We start from the raw sequence: 22,891 nt of genomic DNA, 5'->3' as shown, positions 1-22,891 counted from the left end.
TGACCACTGACAGTTAAGAGACCCCCAAGTTCAAGCACTTTCTGGAATTTCCGGACCCACCTCATTTATATCCATCATAGGTGGATGGATAGTTTTGAGCCAGTGATGGTTTCAGAAAACCCTCAATAAATTCACAGGCTCTGATTTGTAATAAAGATGGACGTCATACAAACATTCAGCCACAGAAAGACGGCCATTTGTTGGAAGCCCAGTTACCCCCCTGACACTGATGTCCGTTAGATGAGGGTCTGAGGAGATTTCACCACAACTGTCAAGGTTTGAAGTTCCTCTCTAACGGTTAGTTGATCGTTTCCAAGTCTCTTGACCAGAGCTCAGTGAAGCCCACCCTTTGGCACCGGCACAACACAAACAGCAGCGAAGCACAACACGGCCATTAAACTGACGGGGCTGCGCACAAGAACGAGCATCGGCGGGCACCAAGTGTCATATGGATGGCGGGTGGGCTTACCGGCGCCGGGGCTGCCGCAGCTGCTAAGCACACAAGTATTTCAGAATAATTCATCCGTGCCGTAAAAAAGAAGAGTGCATTAAACAGAGCGCCATTCAGCAATCGGCTTGTTTAATAAACTGAAGAGAGCGAGCGAGTGTGTTATGAGGCGAGATAACGCGAGGCGGGCTCTTATCTCAAGGCGATATATTGCCTGGAAACTGGAGTGTTCCTTAATTAATAAACTGATGGGGGAGCCTTTTATTTTTGCTGACTTCTTCACTTGTTACGCATGGCAGTTATAAACGGGGGTGAAAATCAGCTCCACATTTAAAGAAAAGAAAACGTGTAAAATAAAAAAAAAGACAAGGAGCGCCGCGTGGGGGAATCGACTGACATGTCAGGTGAAACAAAGCATCGGCCGCTGTTTCATATAGCGCCTTTTATGGATAGCTCACAATCGTTAAGTTACTGGACAAGCCAGTGAGTCCTCGGCAAACACATTGATGTGCAGGCATGTAGGGTCCGGTGGATGGGCAGCACGTCAGGTGGGGTTTAGAGGAGCTTTGAGAAAGCAGTGCCAACCAGTGTGCCATCATCTCTTTATATACACACACACACATAACTGTGCAAAAGTTTTAGGCAGGTGTGAAGAAATGCTGTAAACAAAGAATGCTTTCACAAATGGACGTGTTAATCATTTATTTTCATCAATCAACAACATGCAGTGAATGAACAAAAGAGAAATGTAAATCAAATCAATATTTGGTGTGACCACCCTTTGCCTTCAAAACAGCATCAATTCTTCTAGGTACACTTGCACACAGTTTTTGAAGGAACTCGGCTGGTAGGTTGTTCCAAACATCTTGGAGAACTAACCCCAGATCTTCTGTGGATGTCGGCTTCCTCACATCCTTCTGTCTCTTCATGTAATCCCAGACACACTCGATGATGTTTAGATCATGGCTCTGTGGGGGCCATACCATCACTTCATACCAGGACTTCTTGTTCTTCTTTACGCTGAAGATAGTTCTTCATGACTTTGGCTGTATGTTTGGGGTCGTTGTCCTACTGCAGAATAAATTTGGGGCCAATCATACGCCTCCCTGATGGTATCGCATGATGGATAAGTATCTGCCTGTATTTCTCAGCATTGAGAACACCATTAACCCTGACCAAATCTCCAACTCCATTTGCAGAAATAGAGCCCCAAACGTTCAAGGAACCTCCACCATGCTTCACTGTTGCCTGCAGACACTCATTATTGTACTGCTCTCCAGACCTTTGATGAACAAACTGCCTTCTGCTACAGCCAAATATTTCAAATTTTGACTCGTCAGTCCAGAGCACCTGCTGCCATTTTTCTGCACCCCAGTTCCTATGTTTTCGTGCATACTTGAGTCGCTTGGCCTTGTTTCCACGTCACAGGTATGGCTTTTTGGCTGCAACTCTCCCATGAAGACCACTTCTGGCCAGACTTCTCCGGACAGTAGATGGGTGTACCTGGGTCCCACTGGTGTCTGCCAGTTCTGAGCTGATGGCACTGCTGGACATCTTCTGATTTCGAAGGGTAATAAGCTCGATGTGTCTTTCATCTGCTGCACTAAGTTTCCTTGGCCGACCACTGCGTCTACGATCCTCAACGTTGCCCGTTTCTTTGTGCTTCTTCAAAAGATCTTGAACAGCACATCTTGAAACCCCAGTCTGCTTTGAAATCTTTGTCTGGGAGAGACCTTGCTGATGCAGTAGAACTACCTTGTGTCTTGTTGCTGTGCTCAATCTTGTCATGACATGAAACTGTCTTCACAACCTCACCTTGGTAGCACAGTTTGGCTGTTCCTCACCCAGTTTGAAGCTGTTTCTGTTTCAGTTCATGACTGTGTTTCAACCTATGTGTGACATTGATGATCATTAGCACCTGTTTGGTAGAATTGGTTGATCAGACACCTGACTAGAATCCTACAAAATCCCTGACTTTGTGCATGTGGACCTGTAAGAATTGATGCTGGTTTGAAGGCAAAAGGTAGGAACACCAAATATTGATTTGATTTCGATTTCTCTTTTGTTCGCTCACTTTGTATTTTGTAAATTGATAACAATAAACAATCAGTATTTATATTTCTGAAAGCATTCTTTGTTTACAGCATTTATTCACACCTGCCTAAAAGTTTTGCACTGTACTGTGTGTGTGTGTGTGTGTGTGTGTGTGTGTGTGTGTGTATATATATATATATATATATATATATATATATATATAACTTTTCTAACCTTTGTCACAAACTGGAAGGGTTGAGGTACTTCATTTAGTGCCGGGCTCAAAACTGAGAAAAAAAAGAAAATAGCCACTGCCGTGAGTGACATAAAGAAAGGACAAGTGTGGTGACTGTCGCGCGTGCGGGACCTCACCTGAACGGTCACTTCTGGTGACTGGACTGAATACATAGCGCTCCCCCTGCAAAGGGCGGGGCCTCCAGTGGCGATCATGAGGTATGGTCGGGGAGGAGAAAAAGAAGTTGGCGACAGCGCCCCCTCTCCTCCCGTGTTGTGAGTGCGAACCTCACAAAAGCCCTGATGGTGTCCTCCAAGTGTGTGAGTGTGACATGTATATCTTTTATACATGTATATATAGTGCGAGAATCACATTACAACGATAAAGAGTTGGGGTGCCACCCTGGTCACCCCGTATAAGTAATGAAGTCAAAATAAGAAAAAAAAAGTGAACTAGCAAAGATGGTGGAGCTTCTGGCTTTGAGTCCTTCCTGCAGGAAGAGGGGGGTCCAGGTGGACGGACAGCGCAAGTGACGTCAGGGGTGTTACAGCCGTCAATCATCCAGTCTGCAGAGGCAGGAAAAGAAAAGGCATTAGGACACAGTGCCAACCCCTGGAGTGGTGGTAGAATTACAGTCAGTAGAGCCTTTCAGCTGTCCCTTATGCACACACATGTGACAATATACTGAATATATTATACACTACCTATCTATCCATCTATTATATATATAAAGAAATGCAGGTAAATATTATTTATAGTATCTCGACTATCTATCTATCTATCTATCTATCTATCTATCTATCTATCTATCTATCTATCTATCTATCTATCTATCTATCTATCTATCTATCTATCTATTATATAGTGCCTTTCACAGCAGACTCACAGCAGACAGTTAGTGTCGATTGTCCCCAGAAATGTCCGGCTTCAGGTGTCATGACTGAGGTGCGTGTGAATTTGTTCATTTGCTGTTTTTCGGTTCTCCTGTCATGGCCACCGCTGGCGCTGCTCCCCATGTTGCTGGGTGGGTGCTCTTGATGGGTTGAGACCACGGGAGAGCAGCACAATGGGATCAAAGGTCGGCTGGGGGTCCTTTTTGTTTCTGACCTGCGGGTACAAACATCTTAAACTACTTAAACAGAAATCTTTTGCTATTGCACCTCTCGTCAGTTTCGTTTGGTTTGACCTCATTGCTTGTTTTTTTTTTTTTTACTTTTGATTCTCGTCTCTCGTTAGGATTTGGTTTTTATTTTTATTTTTGTTGGATTTGCTTTTATTTTTTTTTATGTGCTCCTCTCGGTTTAGCTCAGTAAATAAATCACCTGTCCGTTTCTTGGCAGGACCTCAGGCCTCACAAGAAAAGGGAAGTATTTCAATTTAAAAGCAAACCGAGCTGAGCGAGTTCCTTTACACTCCTCAAAACAGAGGGGATGTGAGGCCTCCAAATGTTCCATAAAAGGCTTCCTTTGCCAGCCTAGATAAAGGGCGAGGACGTCTTCCATGGTGGGCCTCCCATCTTCTTCCACATCCACTTCGTCCCCTTCAGTTAGGTGTCTGTGGCTCTTAAGGTCTTATGGACTTGGGGGGGGGGGGGGTGGCAAGATGGACTTGCAGGCTGCTTGGAGGCCACTGGCAGTACGTCTGTGATCCAAAATCGTAAAGGTGACACGCGTCACTAAGGCCGACCAGATGACTTGATGCGGGAAGTGAACCAGTGGCCTTTTAGTTTGGCGTCCACTTCTTCTAAATGACATCTCGTGACATCACGTTTAACTGAAATGGCCACCTCTGATTGCATCGCCTTCGGTTGCGTGTGTGAAGGCAGCTGTTATGAGAGCATCAATCCCTGGTGTGTCACGAGAGCGGACATTCAGCCCCTTTTTTAATTTCCTCTCCTGTAAGCCTCCTCTGTGCTGGAGGGCCGTCAATCTGCTGCCTCAAATCCGTCCAGCAGGACGCCAGTGCTGCACGTGGTGGTTGGTGTTTAAACATCCAGACTTTGTCAGCTCAGTGGGGCAGCCTGGGGTCAAGGGGGGCATTGCGGGTGCCAGTTTGATTTTTAAGACCTCAGAAAAGTGTGGTACACAGCCTCAGACACAAAGGTGGAGAACTGGATAATCACTTGCATATACGGGACATGCGAGCACATTAAAACAGTGACACACCGTGACAGATGAGGTGGGATTGTGTTTGCAGGATCATTGTGCCATGCTTTAACTTTATTTTATATAGCGCCTTTTCACAGTGGTGCATGGAAGAAACTCCTGCCCAGTGTGTGTGTGTGTGAATTTGAACATTCCCCCCGTACCTGTATGGGTTTCCTCTTGATATTCCAGGGGTCTGTCGACATCCCAGGACCCTGAACTGTGGTAGGTCATTGGCAGGACGAGCGCACAGTTAGTGTAACTGCCTCACTGTCCGTGTCTCCATGTCATGTGGCTGTTGTCCGTGTCCACAGGTTGTACTCCCTCTCTTTGTCTGTGTCAGTTTGTAGTGGGCACCCCGGTTTTCCTCCAACATCCCCACATCTCCTGTCTGTGTGTGAGAGCTTAACATGCTGCTGCCACCTCAGAGATCCTGCATCCAGGGTTTGAAGCCCATGCCTTCTTGTTGTCTGCATGGAGGGTTTTTTTGTTTTGCTCTCCCCTGTGTACTCCCACATCTCCAAAGGTCTTCATGTTAAGTTAATCAATGACTTTAAAGTGACCCCAGTGTGGGCAAGCCCTTGATGGAATTGGGGTCAATAAGAATAATAAAACAAAAGATAGATAGAAAAGGCACTATATAATAGATTAGACAGATAGATCATATGAAAGGCACTATATAATAGATAGATAGATAGAAGAGGCACTGTATGATAGATTAATAGTAAAGGCACTATATAATAGATAATTATATATGAGAGTTAGTATATAATAGAGAGATACAAAAGACACTCCATGACATCCTAAGGCGGATTTAATATTGACTTTTCTGTTTCTTTTTATATTAAATGCCTGTCGCTTGTTGTAAGGACTGTATAGGCCTGAAGCCTAATTTTGAAGTTAGGGATAGGGCCAATTTCTGAGAATAGATACCATATAGTACAGGCGCTATATAATGCAAAGATAGACAGACAGAAGGAAGGTGGTGTGGTGTTGCGGGTCCACAGCTCCCATCAGGAAGGCCAGTTATAAATAAATAATCACCGCACCCACGGCTTGCAGAGGGGGCGTGGTGGTTGTGTGGCTGAAGCGGTTCCCAGGATGATTCGTGATATGGGTGTTTCTCACCTAAGTGCAGAGGTCAGAAATCGTCCGCATCCATGATTGTTCTCGGGGCTGCTGATTTGCCACAGCTGCCATGACCTCTTCATAAATAGAAGCGTGAGGCAGCTAAGGAGGAAAAAAAAGGAAAGAAAGACGGAAGTTGCAGGACAGCAAGAAGCAGCAAGCAGCTGGAGCGAACCCGCATCGTCAAAGGTGGATTGATAAATGCTGCATAATAGGTGAATAGATGTGAAATGCATTTCATGATTAACAGATTGGTGTGAAAAGTACTATATACTACAAGATGAAAGGCACTATATAATAGATCGAGAGATATGAAAGGCACTATATGATAGATAGATAGATAGATAGATAGATAGATAGATAGATAGATAGATAGATAGATAGATAGATAGATAGATAGATAGAAAAGGCACTATATAACAGATGCTGACACACTGGTGGTTAGGTGCCTTGTACTCTGTGTGTTAAGCCAGCTGATGTGTTTCTTGGCCTACATATGCATGATGTAAGTTAGGTGAATTGGTGTTGGCAAATTGGCCCCTATGAGTGTATGTGAGTGTTTGTTCTATGATGGACCCCTTTGTTTTCTTACTTGACTGATACGTTTTTTCAAGACAACTTGCAACATTGCGTTCCTGCCTTGTGCCCAGTGCTGACTCAGATGGGCTCCAGCTGCCCCACGACCCTGCCATGGATAAATAAGTTAAAAAGATGGATGTATGAAGGGATTTTTCATTACAGCTGTTTAAGTTGTTCAGTGTTTGACTTTTCTGGTTACAGGTTCTCGCTTTGTTTAAAAATTTTGATATTTGGATTTGTGGATTCGGTTTTGTTTACTTTGAGGGTTGTCTTTTTTGCACTGTGTAAACGAAGAGTGACTTTGTAATAGATAGATAGATATAAAAGACACTATGTAATAGATAGATAGATGTGAAAGGCACTATATAATAGATAGATGTAAAAGGCATTATATGATAGATAGATAGATAGATAGATAGATAGATAGATGGATAGATAGGTCAAACAATAGATGACATCCTGTGCAGCTGAGACAGACGTGGAGTTAAAAGTACCAATGGAGACAAATTGAGTCCCATGTGAAAATGTAAGTGCACCCCATGACATGATTTTTCCTTTTTCGACATATGTGGACATATCGAGACTTGCTCCTCATTTAATCAACATCTATAGATAACAGTTGATGTAATTGGGAAAAACCTAATGAAAGTGTAACTTTGCAGTAATTTAATTATAGATGTAACCTTGTTAATAATTTATTTAACGACAAATGAACAGATATGCCATTTTCATCTTTGATCACCCCTTGGCTCTAATAGCTGGCATTGCCCCCTCAACTTGGCACAACTGTCCAGAAGTCTTTGACGTCGACTGCAGAAAGTTTTTTCCAGTCCTCAGTGCCAGAATTCTTTGAGCTGTGTGGAGTTTTAGGGGTGTGTTGTACGCACAAACCCCCCCCCCCCCCACAGCATCTCAGCTTGGCCATTCCAGAACCTTCCATTTCTTTCTTTTCAGTCATTCCCTGCTATGTTAAGGCTCGTTGTCATGTTGCAAGGTCCACTTTTGGTTGAGTTTCAATCTTCTGACAGGTGGTCTCACATTAACCTCAAACTCCCTGCAGTACCATGAAGGATTCCCGGTGGATTCTGTGACGATGAGCTGCCCAGGCCCTGTTGCAGCAAAGTCACCCCCAAAACATCCCATTTCCACCGCTCTGCTTTACAGCTGATGTCAGGGTCTTCTGGATAGATGGCGTCTTTGGTTTTCATTAAACACGTCTTCTGGTACTTTGGCCAAACACCTCTTTGTCTTTGCCTCATCCGTCCAGAGCCCATCGTTCCAGGAGTCCTGCTCCTTTCCCAGTCCTGTCCAGATGTTCCTCCTGGTGCACCTCCCATGCAGATCTCCTTTGTGCAGTCACCAGAGCTGCCCGGTGGTCCGGTCGTGGTATTCTTGGAGACTTTTTTCAGTACGTGTCTGCTCTCATGTGTCTGAGCTTGCTGGGGTGGCCTGCTCTGGACAAGTGGGTTGAAATCTTCTCGACTTGTAGATGATCTTCTCAACTGTGGGATGCTCGATTTCTTTTTCAGTCTCATTCCCAGGCTCCGAGGCACCTTGGACCTTCCATTTTGAAGGCTCAGAGAGCCCTTTGGATCTGCACAGGGTGAGAACTAAGAGCAAAGCAAACAAATTGTCTGACAGGGTCAGGTGAGGTCCCCTCTCATCACTGAGTGGTTTGAGGTTACCTTCCCTACATGTGAAGTTTGCATTGATGTTTGTTTAAATTATTCAGAGGCCATTGCAATGTAAACGCGGCCCACCGTCTGTTCTTTTAGACCACCTTTATCTGTAGTCACTTGTTTAAATGCATGTTAAAAAAGTAAAAGGCGTTTCATGGGGTGCACTTACTTATTCACGTGACCTGAGGGCTTCCACCAGACAAGTTGTGTTTCCCAAAGTGCCCACCTTGCACCTGATGTTGCCACAGACCCCCCCGTGAAGAGGACCCTGTTTCATAACAACGGACTCCAGTTGCACCCACAACTGTGCTCCCGCTGTCACACGTGCCAGTCTCAGTCCTCTTTAGAGGAGCCGCGGGGTGGCAAAGATCAGCTATTTAAATGTCACCTTTCAGACAGCAAAATTAAATAAGAAGCAGCAATTTGGTTTCCAGCGATTGCTAATTTCACGCCCTGATAAATGTTGCAGAAGCTAAGCCTTCCAGAGGCCGTCGGATATTTGAGCGGCAGGCAGACAGGCAGGCGTGCGCCGAGCTCCACCGATTGGTCCTCTTCTCAGCCAGTCGACTCGTTGGTTTGGTTTATTGTGAAATCAGCAGCGCTGAGGCAGTGGACCTTACCTGGCGCGGCCTCCTCTTTTTGTTTTGCAGGAAGTGTTTATTAACAGCATGGATCGAGTGTCGGGGGGGTGGGGGGTCTTGCCTGTCATGCAGGTCTGCACAAGGATTTAATTTGTGAAAGACGCCAAGGAAGACCTGCACTGGAAAGGCAGCCCCGGTGGGTGTTTGCTTTTCGGCTTCACTCAGCCTCGACGTCCCCAAAAGTGACTTGTGTTGTGGAAGTGGGTGCTGATGATGGCTCATAAAGCACCTGTCCTGATGCCAAAGGGCCCATGTGGCTTTAATGGCAGCGTCCCTTGATGATCAATAAGGGTGGTGGATGAGGGTCATCTGCTGAAGGTGTCCAAAGACATTTATTCTGCGCCTCGAGACCCTTTACCCACCCCAAGACGTCATGATAATAATATTGGCAACTGATCCCTATAACGGTGTCAAAGAAGAGAAAAAAAAATGAATAAACGATACTGTGCTATACCACATTATACCCCACTACACTATACTATGGCATACCATAAAATACTACACTGCACCATTCTGTTTTATCCTACAATATACTACACTACACTGTGCTATAGCATATATGCCATATTATACTATACTGCAATGTACTACTCAACACTATTCTACACTATACCACAATATGCCATAGTACTGTATACTATAACATACTGCACTACACCATTCTACGCGACACTAAACTACACTATACCATGTGTTCTATAGTACACTATACTACAATATGCCATACTATACCCTAACATACCACATTACACTACACTACACTAGACTACACTATACCATATATGCTGTAGTATACTATACTGCACTATACTACTCTACACTATTCTACATTACACTACACTGCACTATACCATATGTGCTATGGTACACTATACTACAATATGCCATACTATACTATAACATACTACACAACACTATTCTACACTACACTACACTATGCCATATATGCTGTAGTATACTATGTCATACTATACTACTCTACACTGTTCTGCACTATACTACAATATGCCTTACTATACCATAACATACTACGCTGCACTATTGCACACTATACTACAGTGTAACATGTAGGCTATAGTATATTATACCACACTATACTATTCTACACTATGCTACAATATGCCATACTATACTATAATATACTACACTACACTATTCTACACTATACTACACTATGCTATACTATACCATAACATACTACACAACACTATTCTACACTATACAACCCTATACCATATATGCTGTAGTATACTATACTGCACAATACTATTCTACATTACACTACACTACACTATACCATATATGCAGTAGTATACTATGTCACACTATACTACTCTAAACTGTTCTGCACTATACTACAATATGCCTTACTATACCATAGCATACTACACTGCACTATTGCACACTATACTACAGTGTAACATGTAGGCTATAGTATATTATACCACACTATACTATTCTACACTATGCTGCAATATGCCATACTATACTATAATATACTACACTGCACTATTCTACACTATACTACACTACACTATACCATATAAGCTGTAGTATTCTATACCACACTGTACTACTCTACACTATGCCATACTATACCATAATATACTGCTCTGCCATATACCACACTATGCTCTATTGTCCTAGTTAATGTAGTTAGCTAGTTAGGTCCTCCCACGCTCTTTGGCACATCGGGCAGCAAGTGCTCTCCAATGGACTCGATCAGCGAGTTCAGCCTCATCCAGTGGCAGGTTGACAGTTTTTGGGTTTACCAATAAAGTTGACCTCCAAGTGGTATGTGGCCTGCCTGGTTTTCATGCCCTCTTTGGTGGTCTGTACTATATTATACCACACTATACCATGCTACACTATGCTACACTATACTACAAGATAACACACTTTACCATGCTATACTGCACTATACTACTATACTAAAGGTGCTATATATATAAAATGTATTATTATTATTACTATACTATACTGCAGCTGTCAGTAGCACTAAATGGAGAATGCCAACTTGATTCTCGTAACTTAGAAGGAGACGCCTAGTGACCCCATTAAAATGGCATGAAATGAAGAACCTTCTACCTTGAACCCTCCTGGATTTCTGTGTTCTGATGAGTGCCGCCATGTTGAGCGCACATCCTCACTTCAGGACGCTTTGGGCTCCGCTCCAGCTGTCACCATCCCCTTTTCTCTGATGCCCAGCATTGGCATGCACCCCCCCCCCCCCCCAGGATGAAGTGCCCACCTTACGCAGCCTGGTGGGAGGTGCACTTCATTTAACTGAAATGTCCTGCCGAGCTGTTGATGTGCAGGGCGGGTCCCCCCTTCGACTCCCCTTATGGTAAAGCCGGTCGAGTCCTCACAGCCGATTCTTATCTTCTCCCCGAGTGCCGCCTTTGAATCCCGTAACTGCCATATTTGCTGTCATCCAATCCAGAGAATAAAAGAGGCTCTGAAATTCCGCTGAAGCCATGACGGCACGGGGAAGCGCACTCCACGCTGTCCTAGAGCTCAAGGTGACTGGGCTAAATTGCTTTTGTCTGTAGTTTGCAGCAGTCATTATTGTGTGTACAGTAGACGCAGCGCCAATGGAGTTTGGTAATTAGGATTCTGACACTGGCAACATGGACGGAATAAATCAGAAATGAAAGCCAACTTCAAAATATGCCTTGCAGAAGGGACAGCAGCCTCCAGTTTTGTGTAACGCAGCGCGGCCGCCTCTTGTTCCCCTTTGATGGTTGCGTTTTCTTCTTTTTTTTTTTTTCCCATGAATCGACTAAAAATACACAGAAGAGTTTCTGGCTGCCTGTTTTATCTACTGAAAGAGAATTTCTGGAGTCACTTCTGAAATGTTGGCTTGAGTCATTCGTTTAAGTTTAAGGTGGTGTTGCCAAAAAGAAAACCTGAGTCATTGGGGGTGACAGGTTATGACAAAGAAGAAAAACCCCACAAGTGCAAGGGAGAGGCGTTTCTGGCCCAACAAGTCACCAGGGGGCGCCATTCGTGGGTCAGGGCACTCGTTAAGGATTGCTGGGCTCGATTGAAACTCAAAAACAAAGAAGGCTTCCATCAAAGACTCACGTCCAGCCTCCAAACTTGAGAAGCAGGCCCTGCAGGAGCCAAACGTTTTATTTAGTTATTTATTCAGACGCAAAGCAACTCTAAGAGTTTTTATATGAGGTTTAGGGACCAGGAGATGGAAACTTTATGGATAAATCAAAAATAACTCAAACCTAAAACGCTAAACAGACCCTGTGGTAAAGAGACGTTCCTAAACTGTTTCCGAAAATTGCTGAGCACTAAACCCTAAACACCAATCAGGTGGCTCCAACCTGTCAGAGGGGGGTGGTGCTATCTGGAAAGGCTGGCGTGAAAGCAGCTTGGCGAGTGGCATCGTCTTGGGTGGTGTAGACACAGCACTCGGAGAGCACTTTGGCTGCTAATTGCCCATTGGCCCTGATGCCACCAGTGTGAGTTGTCCCAGAGCCAAGGTCTACCACATCTGATGGACTCTAGTGGCCAGGAGACGTGTCTGAAGTGCTCCCTAAGTGCAGTGTCTGCAAATGCCACTCAGCTCAGCAGCTTTTATGCCAGCTTCTTCAGGTAGGTCTGCCCCCCATTTTGCACAAGCCTTGGCGACCCGAGGAGCATGTGTCCCTCTCATGGCCAGGCCCAGGGAGCATGTACATCAGGCAGGGCAGACCTTGCTACCCTTAAACATCCCACTGGTCAGAGTTGATGTTGCCTCCAAGGACAAGGGCTCTGGTAAGGGGGAGGTGTGGCGGCCTTTTTCATTCATTTTAAAGATGCTGATGTGTTGCTGTGCCCTTGGACTAGAGGTTTACAGTCATCCTCTCCTCTTAAGGACACTTTTGATATTTTTCAGCTGTAAAAGCCCCATTTTTTGGAGGGCCCGTGCAGGCCTGAAGCCTGCCATTTGAGCTGGGGATAGGCTGCCTGGGGTGAAACCAAACCTGGCATTTTAATGTGTGGCTGGAGTTCACAACACTGGCTGTCTGGTAGCCATCAGGTGGCACTATCTTCAGAGGTTGTGGTGTTTTTGGGTGTGATGTCTGACCCGGAATGGCCATCCCAGGAGATTCAGGGGATCAGACTTAGGAGACAAAAGAAGGGAAATGTTCAGGTGTAAGGGGGTGCCACTGAGCCCCAAACCACAGACACAGTAATGCCCGACACAATTTCAGGTTCAAATAAAAGATTTTATGCCCCCCCGGGCAAATGCCCAGTGTGCCCATGCGTTAAGACGGCCCTGTTTGTCATCAACACCTTCTTCTCCAGAACATCAGCAAAAATACACCACCACACAAATGAGAGCGTTGCCTGCTGCCCCCCAACTCTGACTCATTTAAGTGAGGTGGGGGGGGGGGGCTACCTTTTAAATTCAACCCAAAAACTGCTTGCGGTTCTCCAGCCCACGTCACCCAGAGCTCTTCCAGGTTGTGTGGAAACGGAGGTAGTCATCAGTATCCAAAGACCCTGGCAGGGCTGCGTTTCTCCCATGCCAACCTGCAGGCGTCTTAAAGGGCTGGTCCAGCCTTCAGGAACACTGCCACCTATGGTGCGAGGGGCTGAACTGCTCGGTCCATTAGCCTATCCATTAAGGCCTCCTGGCCAGGCAAGAATCCTTCCTCTGTTCTGGCCAGGATGCCCACCCTTCCTTCATGGCAGCCACAGAGGGTACTGCCACTCCAGTGGTCCCTGCTTCAGTATGGAAAGACCTGCAGGGGGATATTTCTCGTTCTTCACTTTTCCATCCGTTGCTTGTTTTCCCCTTTTTTTTTGTCTTTGGTGTTTTTTGAGCCCTTTAAATAAAAACCGATGCCCACTTTTCAGTCTTCGCAAGTCAAAATCAAAACGCTTTTGATGTGAATGGCTCGGGGCTTAATCTGGTCTCTAATCAGCACCTCATTACACCTGCACTTCTAAAGACAGGCAGGGATGTGGAGTTCAGGACGGCTGTAATCACACGAGAGGATGACGAAGGTTAAGAGCCAATAAAAGGCTGAGCTGCAGCATCCGTGGCTTCCTATGACCCCAACGTTACGGGAGCTTTAAGTTATTAATCCACAAATGTTGACCTGTGCCGTGTTCCTCTTTTTTATGTCCTACCACAGGGAGAAGAGCAGAAGTGCCACCTGGATGCCCAGAGAGATGTGGTCGAGCAGATGAGCCTCAAGCTCTACAGCCACCAATTCTCAAGCAGCATCCAGAGGAAGAAGGAGTTTGCCGAGATGTCCAAGGCCAATACGACGGGAAGTAAAAGGTACCAAGGGGGAAAAAAAACATCCAACATGATCTTCCACACATAAACATGTCGCTTAGCTGGTGATGTTGTTGGAAAAAAAAATGTCTGTTTGGCATCAGCCCTTGAGGTCAGGATCCTCAGGCTTTTGGCATTTTAGTTTTTGAGTTTTTGTGTCCACAGTGAGACAGACATCACTCCGGGAAAAAAAAGGGGGTCAAATGAGGTTCAGGGACACCTAAAACTCCCATCTACCCCTCTGTACATCCCGCTTATCCTGAGCCAGCAACCGTAGCACCTGCCCTTCAGTACAGCTCACATACCTGATGCTGAAGCATACTGGGTCCTGGCCAGTGCTTGGGTGGGAGACCAACCAGACGATGCTTGGATTGGTGTTGGTGAGGGCAGCAAGGGGGTGCATGCCCTGCCCTGTGGTCTGTGTGTGTGGTTCCCAGTGCCCCCAGTGCAGTGTGCTGTAAAAATTTGGGATGTAAAACTGAAGTCCTGACTCTCTGCAGTTGTAAAACATCTCCTTCCGAAAGAGTAGAGTGTCCCATGATGTCCTGGCTACACTGCCCACCATGACTTTCTGGACCCCTAATTGTCTACTGTACCTGATTGGCTAAATATAACCCCCCACCTCCTAATAACTAAAGTGTGTTGAGCGTCCTGGCGTAAGAATGGCTGCCATCACGTAATCCAGGGGATGCCACCCAGTGATGGTGGTCTGAAGTGGCTCCCACTGTCGATGTAAAGTGCTTTGTGCAGGTTATATAAGTGTAACTGACTAACTACCAAGCATCGGGTGCAAGGCAGGAATAATCCCAGGAGAGGGCGCCAGTGTACTGCAGGGTGAGCGCACACACACACACACACACACACGTGAAGCAAACATGACAGGATGAAGAAGAGTGACAGGCCCACTTGCCACTGAGCGCATCCTGCCGGTTGCTCATGACCTACAAGGGCTGGGACATTAATCATGGGTGGACCATAGGGCTCCATATTTTCTGGTAATAATAAATATTCTAGAATAATGTCCCAGGAGAGTGTGCCAGTGTACTGCAGGGTGAGCACACACACACACACACACGAGTGCCTATTTAGGAACCTAACCTGTATGTCTGCTCTGTGCAACCTGCAAACAGCATGCAAACATGAACCACCACTGCGCCAACGTGCCACCGATGCTAAACCCTTGGGAAAAAAAAAGAATTAATAAGAGTATAGTGAGTAGGTGACTCTGCAAATGTGTTAGGATTTACTGCAAGAGGAGACCCGGAAAAAACTGCAACAGTAATGAGCAGGAGAAGAAACATCGAAAGACCATGAAAACACGAACCCAAACGTGGCCCCTGTCTTTTGATGAATCCGTCCGCTGACCAAAAATCCAAATTCGAGATCAGAAAATTGGACCAAAAAAAAAAAACCCAATAGAAACATGAGCAAAAGCACACCAAAAACTTGCTTAGTTTATCCACAAATTCAGACTGAGAGAAAGTGCTAAGGAAGACCCTTATATCGTTGAACCCTGCAGGTGAGACCCTAACACTTTTAGGTTAGCAATACCACCTTAAAAAATTCCAAAATGGTGGAAGAACAGAATTTGAAGTGGAGTCCAAAAAATGGCTCCAAATTTCGCTATATCAAATGCCAAAAAGTTGTGTTTCTATGTCACGTGGTTACTCACAAACCTTTATTGATCGTAATCCAAAGAAAATAAAGTGATAACACGCTGACGAAGAACAAGAGGTGGCCACCGGAGACCTCCGCAAAGTTATCAGGGCTCACGTCTTTCTTCTGGTAAACTGCATTGGGAGACCAATCGAGAAGAAGTAGTGTGGAGACATCTGTCGAGCATGAAGCAAATTGCAGATGCCGATTACATGAGAGGAAGAAGATTTGACAGCTCCGGGAAGCTCTGGACGTGAGGTCGCTCTTCCTCCATTGGCTCCTCCTTCGTTCTTGAGCAGGAAGAGGAAGAGAAGTTGCTTTGTGTGCTTCAGAGAGACCCGTCACCCATTGAGCTCTCGTGACTGGAGCCCCCAACACACTCCATCATTGCATGTGCATGACAAGGACCCCAGAGCTGCCGTGTGATACTCGTTGAATACCAAAACCAGTGTCTCTAAAAACCACTGAACCTCCCAAACATCTCCCTTTGTTCAGAGCTTCACGTATGCTTGATATGAGTTGAAACATCTTGGAGCCTTCGGTTAGATTTCTAGGCATTTTGGTAAACTAGAACCGTATACTGTATATACTGTATATATATATATATATATATATATATATGTGTGTGTGTGTTCTTTTATTATATTTGTGTTGCCGTGTCACCCTGTAGATAGATAGATGTGAAAGGCACTATATACTAAATAGAGGTGCTATATAAGACAAATATATGTTACAGGTGCTATGCAACTTTAAATATATAAATAGATAGATAAATAAATATTTATATATACACACACACAGCTAACAAGTGATAAATTATCCCCTATAGTCTGTGAAAACATCTGGAAACTTAATGTACATTGTATGCCATATTTTAGATGAGGCTAAAGGAAATCATTTATCCTGTCAGGGTAATATATACATTATGAATATTAGGAAGCCAGTTTGGCTTAGTGGTAATGGTTTTGGACTTCAGACCCTCAGGTTGTAGGCTCTGAACATGTCACTTTAACTACCAGTCCTCCAAATGGGCAAAAAAACAAAACAAATGTAACCAGTTGTATCTCAAATGTTATAAGTCACTTTAAATAGAGGCATCAGCTAAATACATACATAATTAATAATAAAGTGTACGAATATATATGAAAGTTGGTATTATATATAAAGTAATGGAAGGCACAGATGGATTGGCATCCCTGCTGGCACTGATGGTGCTTTCTTACCCAGCCATAAAAGATGGAGAGCCAGGGATGGGCATCCCTGCCTGGATGGTTGCTGTTCCCTTTTCTGGTCTGGAGGCCAGTATAGCAGGAGGATGGGAGGAGAAGACTGCCTTTCAGGGCCACTTTGTCCCCCAGTACACCAGGTGGCAGCGTCCCTCTGATGGGACTGCTCTGTGCACAGCTGCAAAGCTACCTGGGAGTTGTAGTCCTGATGGGAAGCCCTGCTGGGTTCCTTGGGTACCACAAGGGGGAGCTGTCAGAAGAGGACGTCTCCACTTTAAGGAGGCTCTGCTCAGCCTTTCTGGGTGCAAAGCTGTGGCACTGGGCATAAAAGAATTCACTCTGCCTCACCCAGGGGACTTAGAAACAGGAGTAGAGGAGGGTGACAGCTGGAATGGAGGCAGAGGAAAAGACAGGAGTTCATATTTATGGTGATTATTGAGCCAGGGACTGTGTGAGGGTGTTTTTGTTAAATAAGAAACATAGTTTATTTGAAGCCAGGACTTGCATCTGTGTAGTTTTGGTCCGAGGTTTGGTCTTGTGACACCTTTCTAATTTCATTCTATCTATATATGTATTATATAGTGCCTCTCATATCTCTCTCTCTCTCTCTCTCTCTCTTATATAGTATCTTTTACATCTATCGAACTTTGTATTATATAGTGCCTTTCATATCTATCTATCTTATACAATATCTCCCTTTCACATCTATCTACCTATGTGTTATATAGTGCTTTTCACAACTATTTCTCTTATATAGTGTCTTACACATCTTGCTACCTGTTTGTTATGTAGTACCTTTCAGTATCTATCTCTGTTATATAGGGTACTTCATGTCTGTCTACCTATTTATTATATAGTGCCTTTCTTATCTGTTTATATCTACTTACTGTATGTATTATATATGGACTCTAATATCTGTCTCTTATATAGCATCTTTCATATCTGTCTGTCTTATTAATGTCTTACACATCTAGCTTTCTGTTTGTTACATAGTCAGTCAGTCATGTTCCAACCTGCTATATCCTAACACACACACACCAAGCACACACTAGGGACAATTTAGGATGGCCAATCCACCTAACCTGCATGTCTTTGGACTGTGGGAGGAAACCGGAGCACCCGGAGGAAAACCACGCAGACACGGGGAGAACATGCAAACTCCACGCAGGGAGGGCCCGGGAAGCAAACCCAGGTCTCCTTACTGCGAGGCAGCAGCGCTACCACTGTGCCACCGTACCGCCCTTGTTACATAGTACCTTTCATATCTATCTCTGTTGTACAGGGTACTTCTCCTCCATCCACCTATATATTATATAGTGCCTTTCATGTCTCTCTCTCTCTTATATAGTATCTTTTACATCTGTCGAACTTTGTATTATATAGTGCCTTCATATCTATTTATCTTATATACTGCCTTTTATATCTATCTACCTATGTGTTATATAGTTCCTTTCATAACTATTTGTCTTATATAGTGCCTTATATAGCTAACTGTTTGTTATGTAATGCCTTTCATTGTTATCTCTGTTATATGATACTTCACATCCATCCTCCCATATATTACATAGTGTATTTTTATCGATTTATATTCTATACTGCATTTTACTTCTATCTACCTATGTATTATACATGGACTCTTATATCTCCCTCCTATATAGTGTCTTTCATATCTGTCTGTCTTATTAATGTCTTACACATCTAGCTTTCTATTTGTTATATAGTGTCTTTCATATCTTTCTCTGTTGCACAGGGTACTTCACATCCATCTAGCTATGTATTATACAGTTCTTTCATATAGTGTCTTTCACATCTGTATTGTACCTGTTATTCTACCTATCTATCATATAGTGACTTTCACATCTCTATGCCTGTGGAAGGAAAGTTGGTATACATGGAGGATTTTTTTTTTCCAATAAGCTGGCAGAAGGTGCCAAGTAACAACAAAGACAGAGCACATTTGTTCTGGTGCCCTCTTTGTTCGTCATGGCGCTGGCGGGTGGTGACGTGTTTCTTGTTGTCAGATGTCCATGGACTCGGTACACCTGACCACACGACTACAACTACCCGTGGGCATCGATCAGTAACAGGGTTACAGTGTCCCTCAATTTGCCACCATGTCGACTGCCCCTCAGAACAACACCAGGTGGACTGTGGACCATTTGAGGGTGGGCTGTCCATTCTGCCCCCCCTGGGTCGACACAGACAGTGGGCTGCGCCCTTGACGCTGTTTTCCGGTTGTGATCCTCATCCCCCTCATCCCTTAACTCCAAGTCCTGACTCGACGCTGTCAGCCGGCTTTGAATCCCGCGGCCCTTTAATCCCATTAAGCCCCTCGCCCTAATGATTTATTTTTGTTGATAACTGTAATGATCCTCCTTTGAATTGTAACGATTGCTGCCTATTCAAGGATTCATTGTTTTGACTTCTTGGCCCTACCTTTGCACAGAAACGCGTCTTTGGGGAAGACCTGTCTAAGGCCGGATCCGGAGGACTTCTCATCCGCCTGCCACACTCGCTCATGCCTGTCGGGAACGCCGGGACTGCATGCATTTTTGCCACTCAATCTGGCAGCTCAGAACAATTTTTGCCAATCAAGTGAGACAACGGCTTTAGGGAAACGGGTCAGAGGTGGGGGTACGTCAGGGGCCCGACATTACGCTTGTATTTATCAGGCAGAGACGGGTGATTTTTTTTTTCTCCGCTGTCTTTCTTTCTGGTATCCAGTCTTTACAGTGACGGATTCTATACCATGTATTTCTGTGCCTACCATGCATAATGCATTGGCGTCTCATGAGCTGAATGTTCAATGGCTTCAGAAACAAACACCGGGGCTCCAGCCAAGGCAACCACGATCTTCTGCCTTCCTCACCCGCAAAATCTCAGAAGACATTTGTGATTAACAGACAAACAAACAACAAGAGTCTGTGTAGAGTACAGTCTATATCTATATATATATAAATATACAGTATACATTGTGGCCGATAGAGGGCGCTCCAACTGCCCCAACCCGACACAGACAGACGCAGGAGGCACAAGTCCAAGCACACAGAGTTTAGTTTTCTTTTTCTTTCACTTTTTCTTTTCTTAAGCCACAGTTCCAGCGAGCACAACCCTTTCTTTCTCTTTCTCTTTCTTTCCTTTCCTTTCCTTTCTCCTCCAGTCTTCCCCGACAAGCTTTGTCTCCCTCCTCCCGACTCTGACTCTCAGAGTAGCAGTTTCTGGCCCCTTTTATAAGACACCCAGAAGTGCTTCAGGTGCTTGATGACCAACTTCCAGCAACACTTCCAGGTGACACGGAAGAGCTGCCCATGAGTCCTCAGCAGCTGCTGCAGCACCAAACTCCAACTCCCATGGAGCCCTGCGAGAGTCCTAGGCACCGCTGCAACCCAGGGGGGCTGTCATCGTCTGCCACACTGCCCCTTCCTCAGCTGAGCCATGTGGGACGAAGCGGCCCATCCCGCAAGGGCTCTCTTTCTCTAAGAAGGGGAGTCAATGCTGTTGGACCCACGGCTTCTCCCAGAAATGAAACAGGAAGAAAGGGATGGGAATGTGCTGCCCCCCGGCGTCCAAACGGACAGCACCTCCAGCCATGGGACAGATTCTGGCAGTCATAACAGTGTCTTCCCCCCCCATCTCGCTCCCGTGCCCTGCGGACATGAAAGCAGGATGGGAATTCCCGCTTCGCCTTCCACCCAGCCGAGGTTGCCTGAGAGCAGACGGGCTCACCCTGCATTCTGTTTGGAGTCAGAGTCGGGAGGAGGGAGACAAGGCCTGTCGGGGAAGAGTGGAGGAGAAAGGAAAGGAAAAGAAAGAGAAAGAGAAAGAGAGTGTTTTACTCGCTGGAACTGGAACTGTGTCTTACTTGTGGGAAATGGGGAAGGCGTTTCCCACAAGGGAAAAAGAAAACTAAAATCTGTGTGCTTGGACTTGTGCCTCCTGCGTCTGTCTGTGTCAGGTCGAGGCGGTGGGAGCGCCCTTTTTTGGCCACTATATATATATATATATATATATAATATATATCCAAACTAAATAAATGCAATGTCGAGGCTGTTGATCCTCCTTCTGCTGCTCCAGCTGTCTAGTCAGGAGGCCCCGCCTCCTTGGGCTCCACAGGTGAGAGTGCAAATAAGATTAATGCTTGTAGTCTTAAAATAGTACAATGTTGAACAACAATCAATCAGTAGCATTCAGACAGAATACAATCAACAACAGAATTAATGACAAAATATACTTGGGCTCCACATATAGGAGACAGGGCAGATAACAAAATGCATGAATACGAGTAAACAGCCCATTGAACCAAACAGCAGTCCATACTCAGATTATGAAAAAGCCAGTAATAACATAGTATGAAATTATATTTAAATAATAATAAAAATGTTGTGTTACTGCCAGACATTGTCATGTTTTTGTGTCATTTTTCAATGCCTTTGGATTGTGTGCTGGGTCTTGTTTGTTTTGGGTTGCCTTTTTTTTTGGGACATCCCTTTTTTGCTCTTTTGAACATTTTTCCGCTATTTTTTGTTAACAAACTGAATTTATAAAGATTCACCGTTTCCCTCTTGTTTACAAACCAGCATTCTAACAGTTTCTCCGTATGATTTTGAACTTGAAAAGCAAGCTCTTTGCTGTTGGACATGCGTGTCATGAATCGAGGAGTGCTTCTTTCTGAAAATCCCAATATGGCTTGTCAAAGTAGCTGGGGCGCGGGTCCTAAGGATGGGAAACTGGCCAATAGAGCAAAATGGCTCAAAAACTGTAACACAAGAGGAAGGATCCACTAGCCCTCTGCTTGAAGCACAAAAGGCAAATGAAGAATCTTTATAATTAAAAGATTTAGATTTCATCGCCATACCTTACAGCAGTCAGGGTACCACTGCCTGGCATGTGGAGGTCTTTGTGACCCCAGACCATCACTGACCCGCTGCCAAACTGGTCCTGCTGGATGATGTTGCAGGGTGCATAACATTCACCACGGCATCTCCAGACTCTTTCACGTCTGCCACATGTGCCCTGCTGTCATCTGTGAAGAGGACGGGGTGCCAATGGCAGAGCTGCCAATTGTGTATTCTGTGGCAAATGCCAATCGAGTTGCACAATGATGGGCTATGAGTACAGGACCCACTAGAGGATGTCACGCTCTCATGTCACCCTCATGGAGTCTGCCTGTGACAGTTTGGTCAGACACGTCCGCACCATTAACTAACTGGAGGTCGTTTTGTAGGGCTCTGGCAGTGCCCCTCCTGTTCCTCCTCACATAAAGCTGGTCCTGCTGCTGGGTTGATGCCCTTCTATGGCCCTGTCCAGCTCTCCTGGTGTAAGGGCCTGTCTCCTGGTATCTCCTCCATGCTCTTGAGACCTTCTTGTGACAGCATATATGGATGTGCCATCCTGGAGGAGCTGGACCTCCCGTGCCACCTGAATCAGTAGTAGGTCCTGCCTCATGGTACCAGTAGTGACAAGGACACTAGCAAAACCCCAAACTAGAGAAGAATCTTTATAAATAAAAGATTTATTTTGCAACATTCCTCTGAAAACAAAGGAAGCACAGAGGAGCACAAAAGACACGGAAGGAGTTGTGTGAAATGGACGATCAGTAGCAGACAAGTCCCAATACCAAATGTAAAAAGACAGAGCAAAAAGTCCAAAAGTACTGAAATAAAATACATTCAATTGCACAGAAAAGGTAGAACTCACCACCACCGCGCATTCAGTAGACTTTTTGTTTCCACAGCCTTTATAGGGCTGAGGGCGGTCCCTGTGCAGTGACTGACAGGTGGCCCCTCCTACTGGGGAACCACCCACAAACTGCATCAACACAACAGGGCAAGCAG

The 22,891-nt window shown here is 45.0% G+C and overlaps 1 protein-coding gene across 2 annotated transcripts in view; it reads left to right on the top strand.

Moving 5' to 3' along the window:
• The window catches only part of akap6 (A kinase (PRKA) anchor protein 6), a 364,472-nt gene that overhangs the window by 210,281 nt on the left and 131,300 nt on the right, over positions 1 to 22,891 (top strand). For both annotated transcript variants that reach the window (XM_028821579.2, XM_051919705.1), the window contains exon 8: positions 14,030 to 14,178. In XM_028821579.2, the coding sequence (XP_028677412.2) occupies positions 14,030 to 14,178 (149 nt within the window). The remainder of the gene's footprint in view (positions 1 to 14,029; positions 14,179 to 22,891) is intronic.

Source organism: Erpetoichthys calabaricus, chromosome 16 (assembly GCF_900747795.2).
Source record: "Erpetoichthys calabaricus chromosome 16, fErpCal1.3, whole genome shotgun sequence".
Taxonomy (NCBI): Eukaryota; Metazoa; Chordata; class Cladistia; order Polypteriformes; family Polypteridae; genus Erpetoichthys; species Erpetoichthys calabaricus.
The sequence above is the reverse complement of the archived record's forward strand: the minus strand, read 5'-3'. Positions and strand labels throughout refer to the sequence as shown.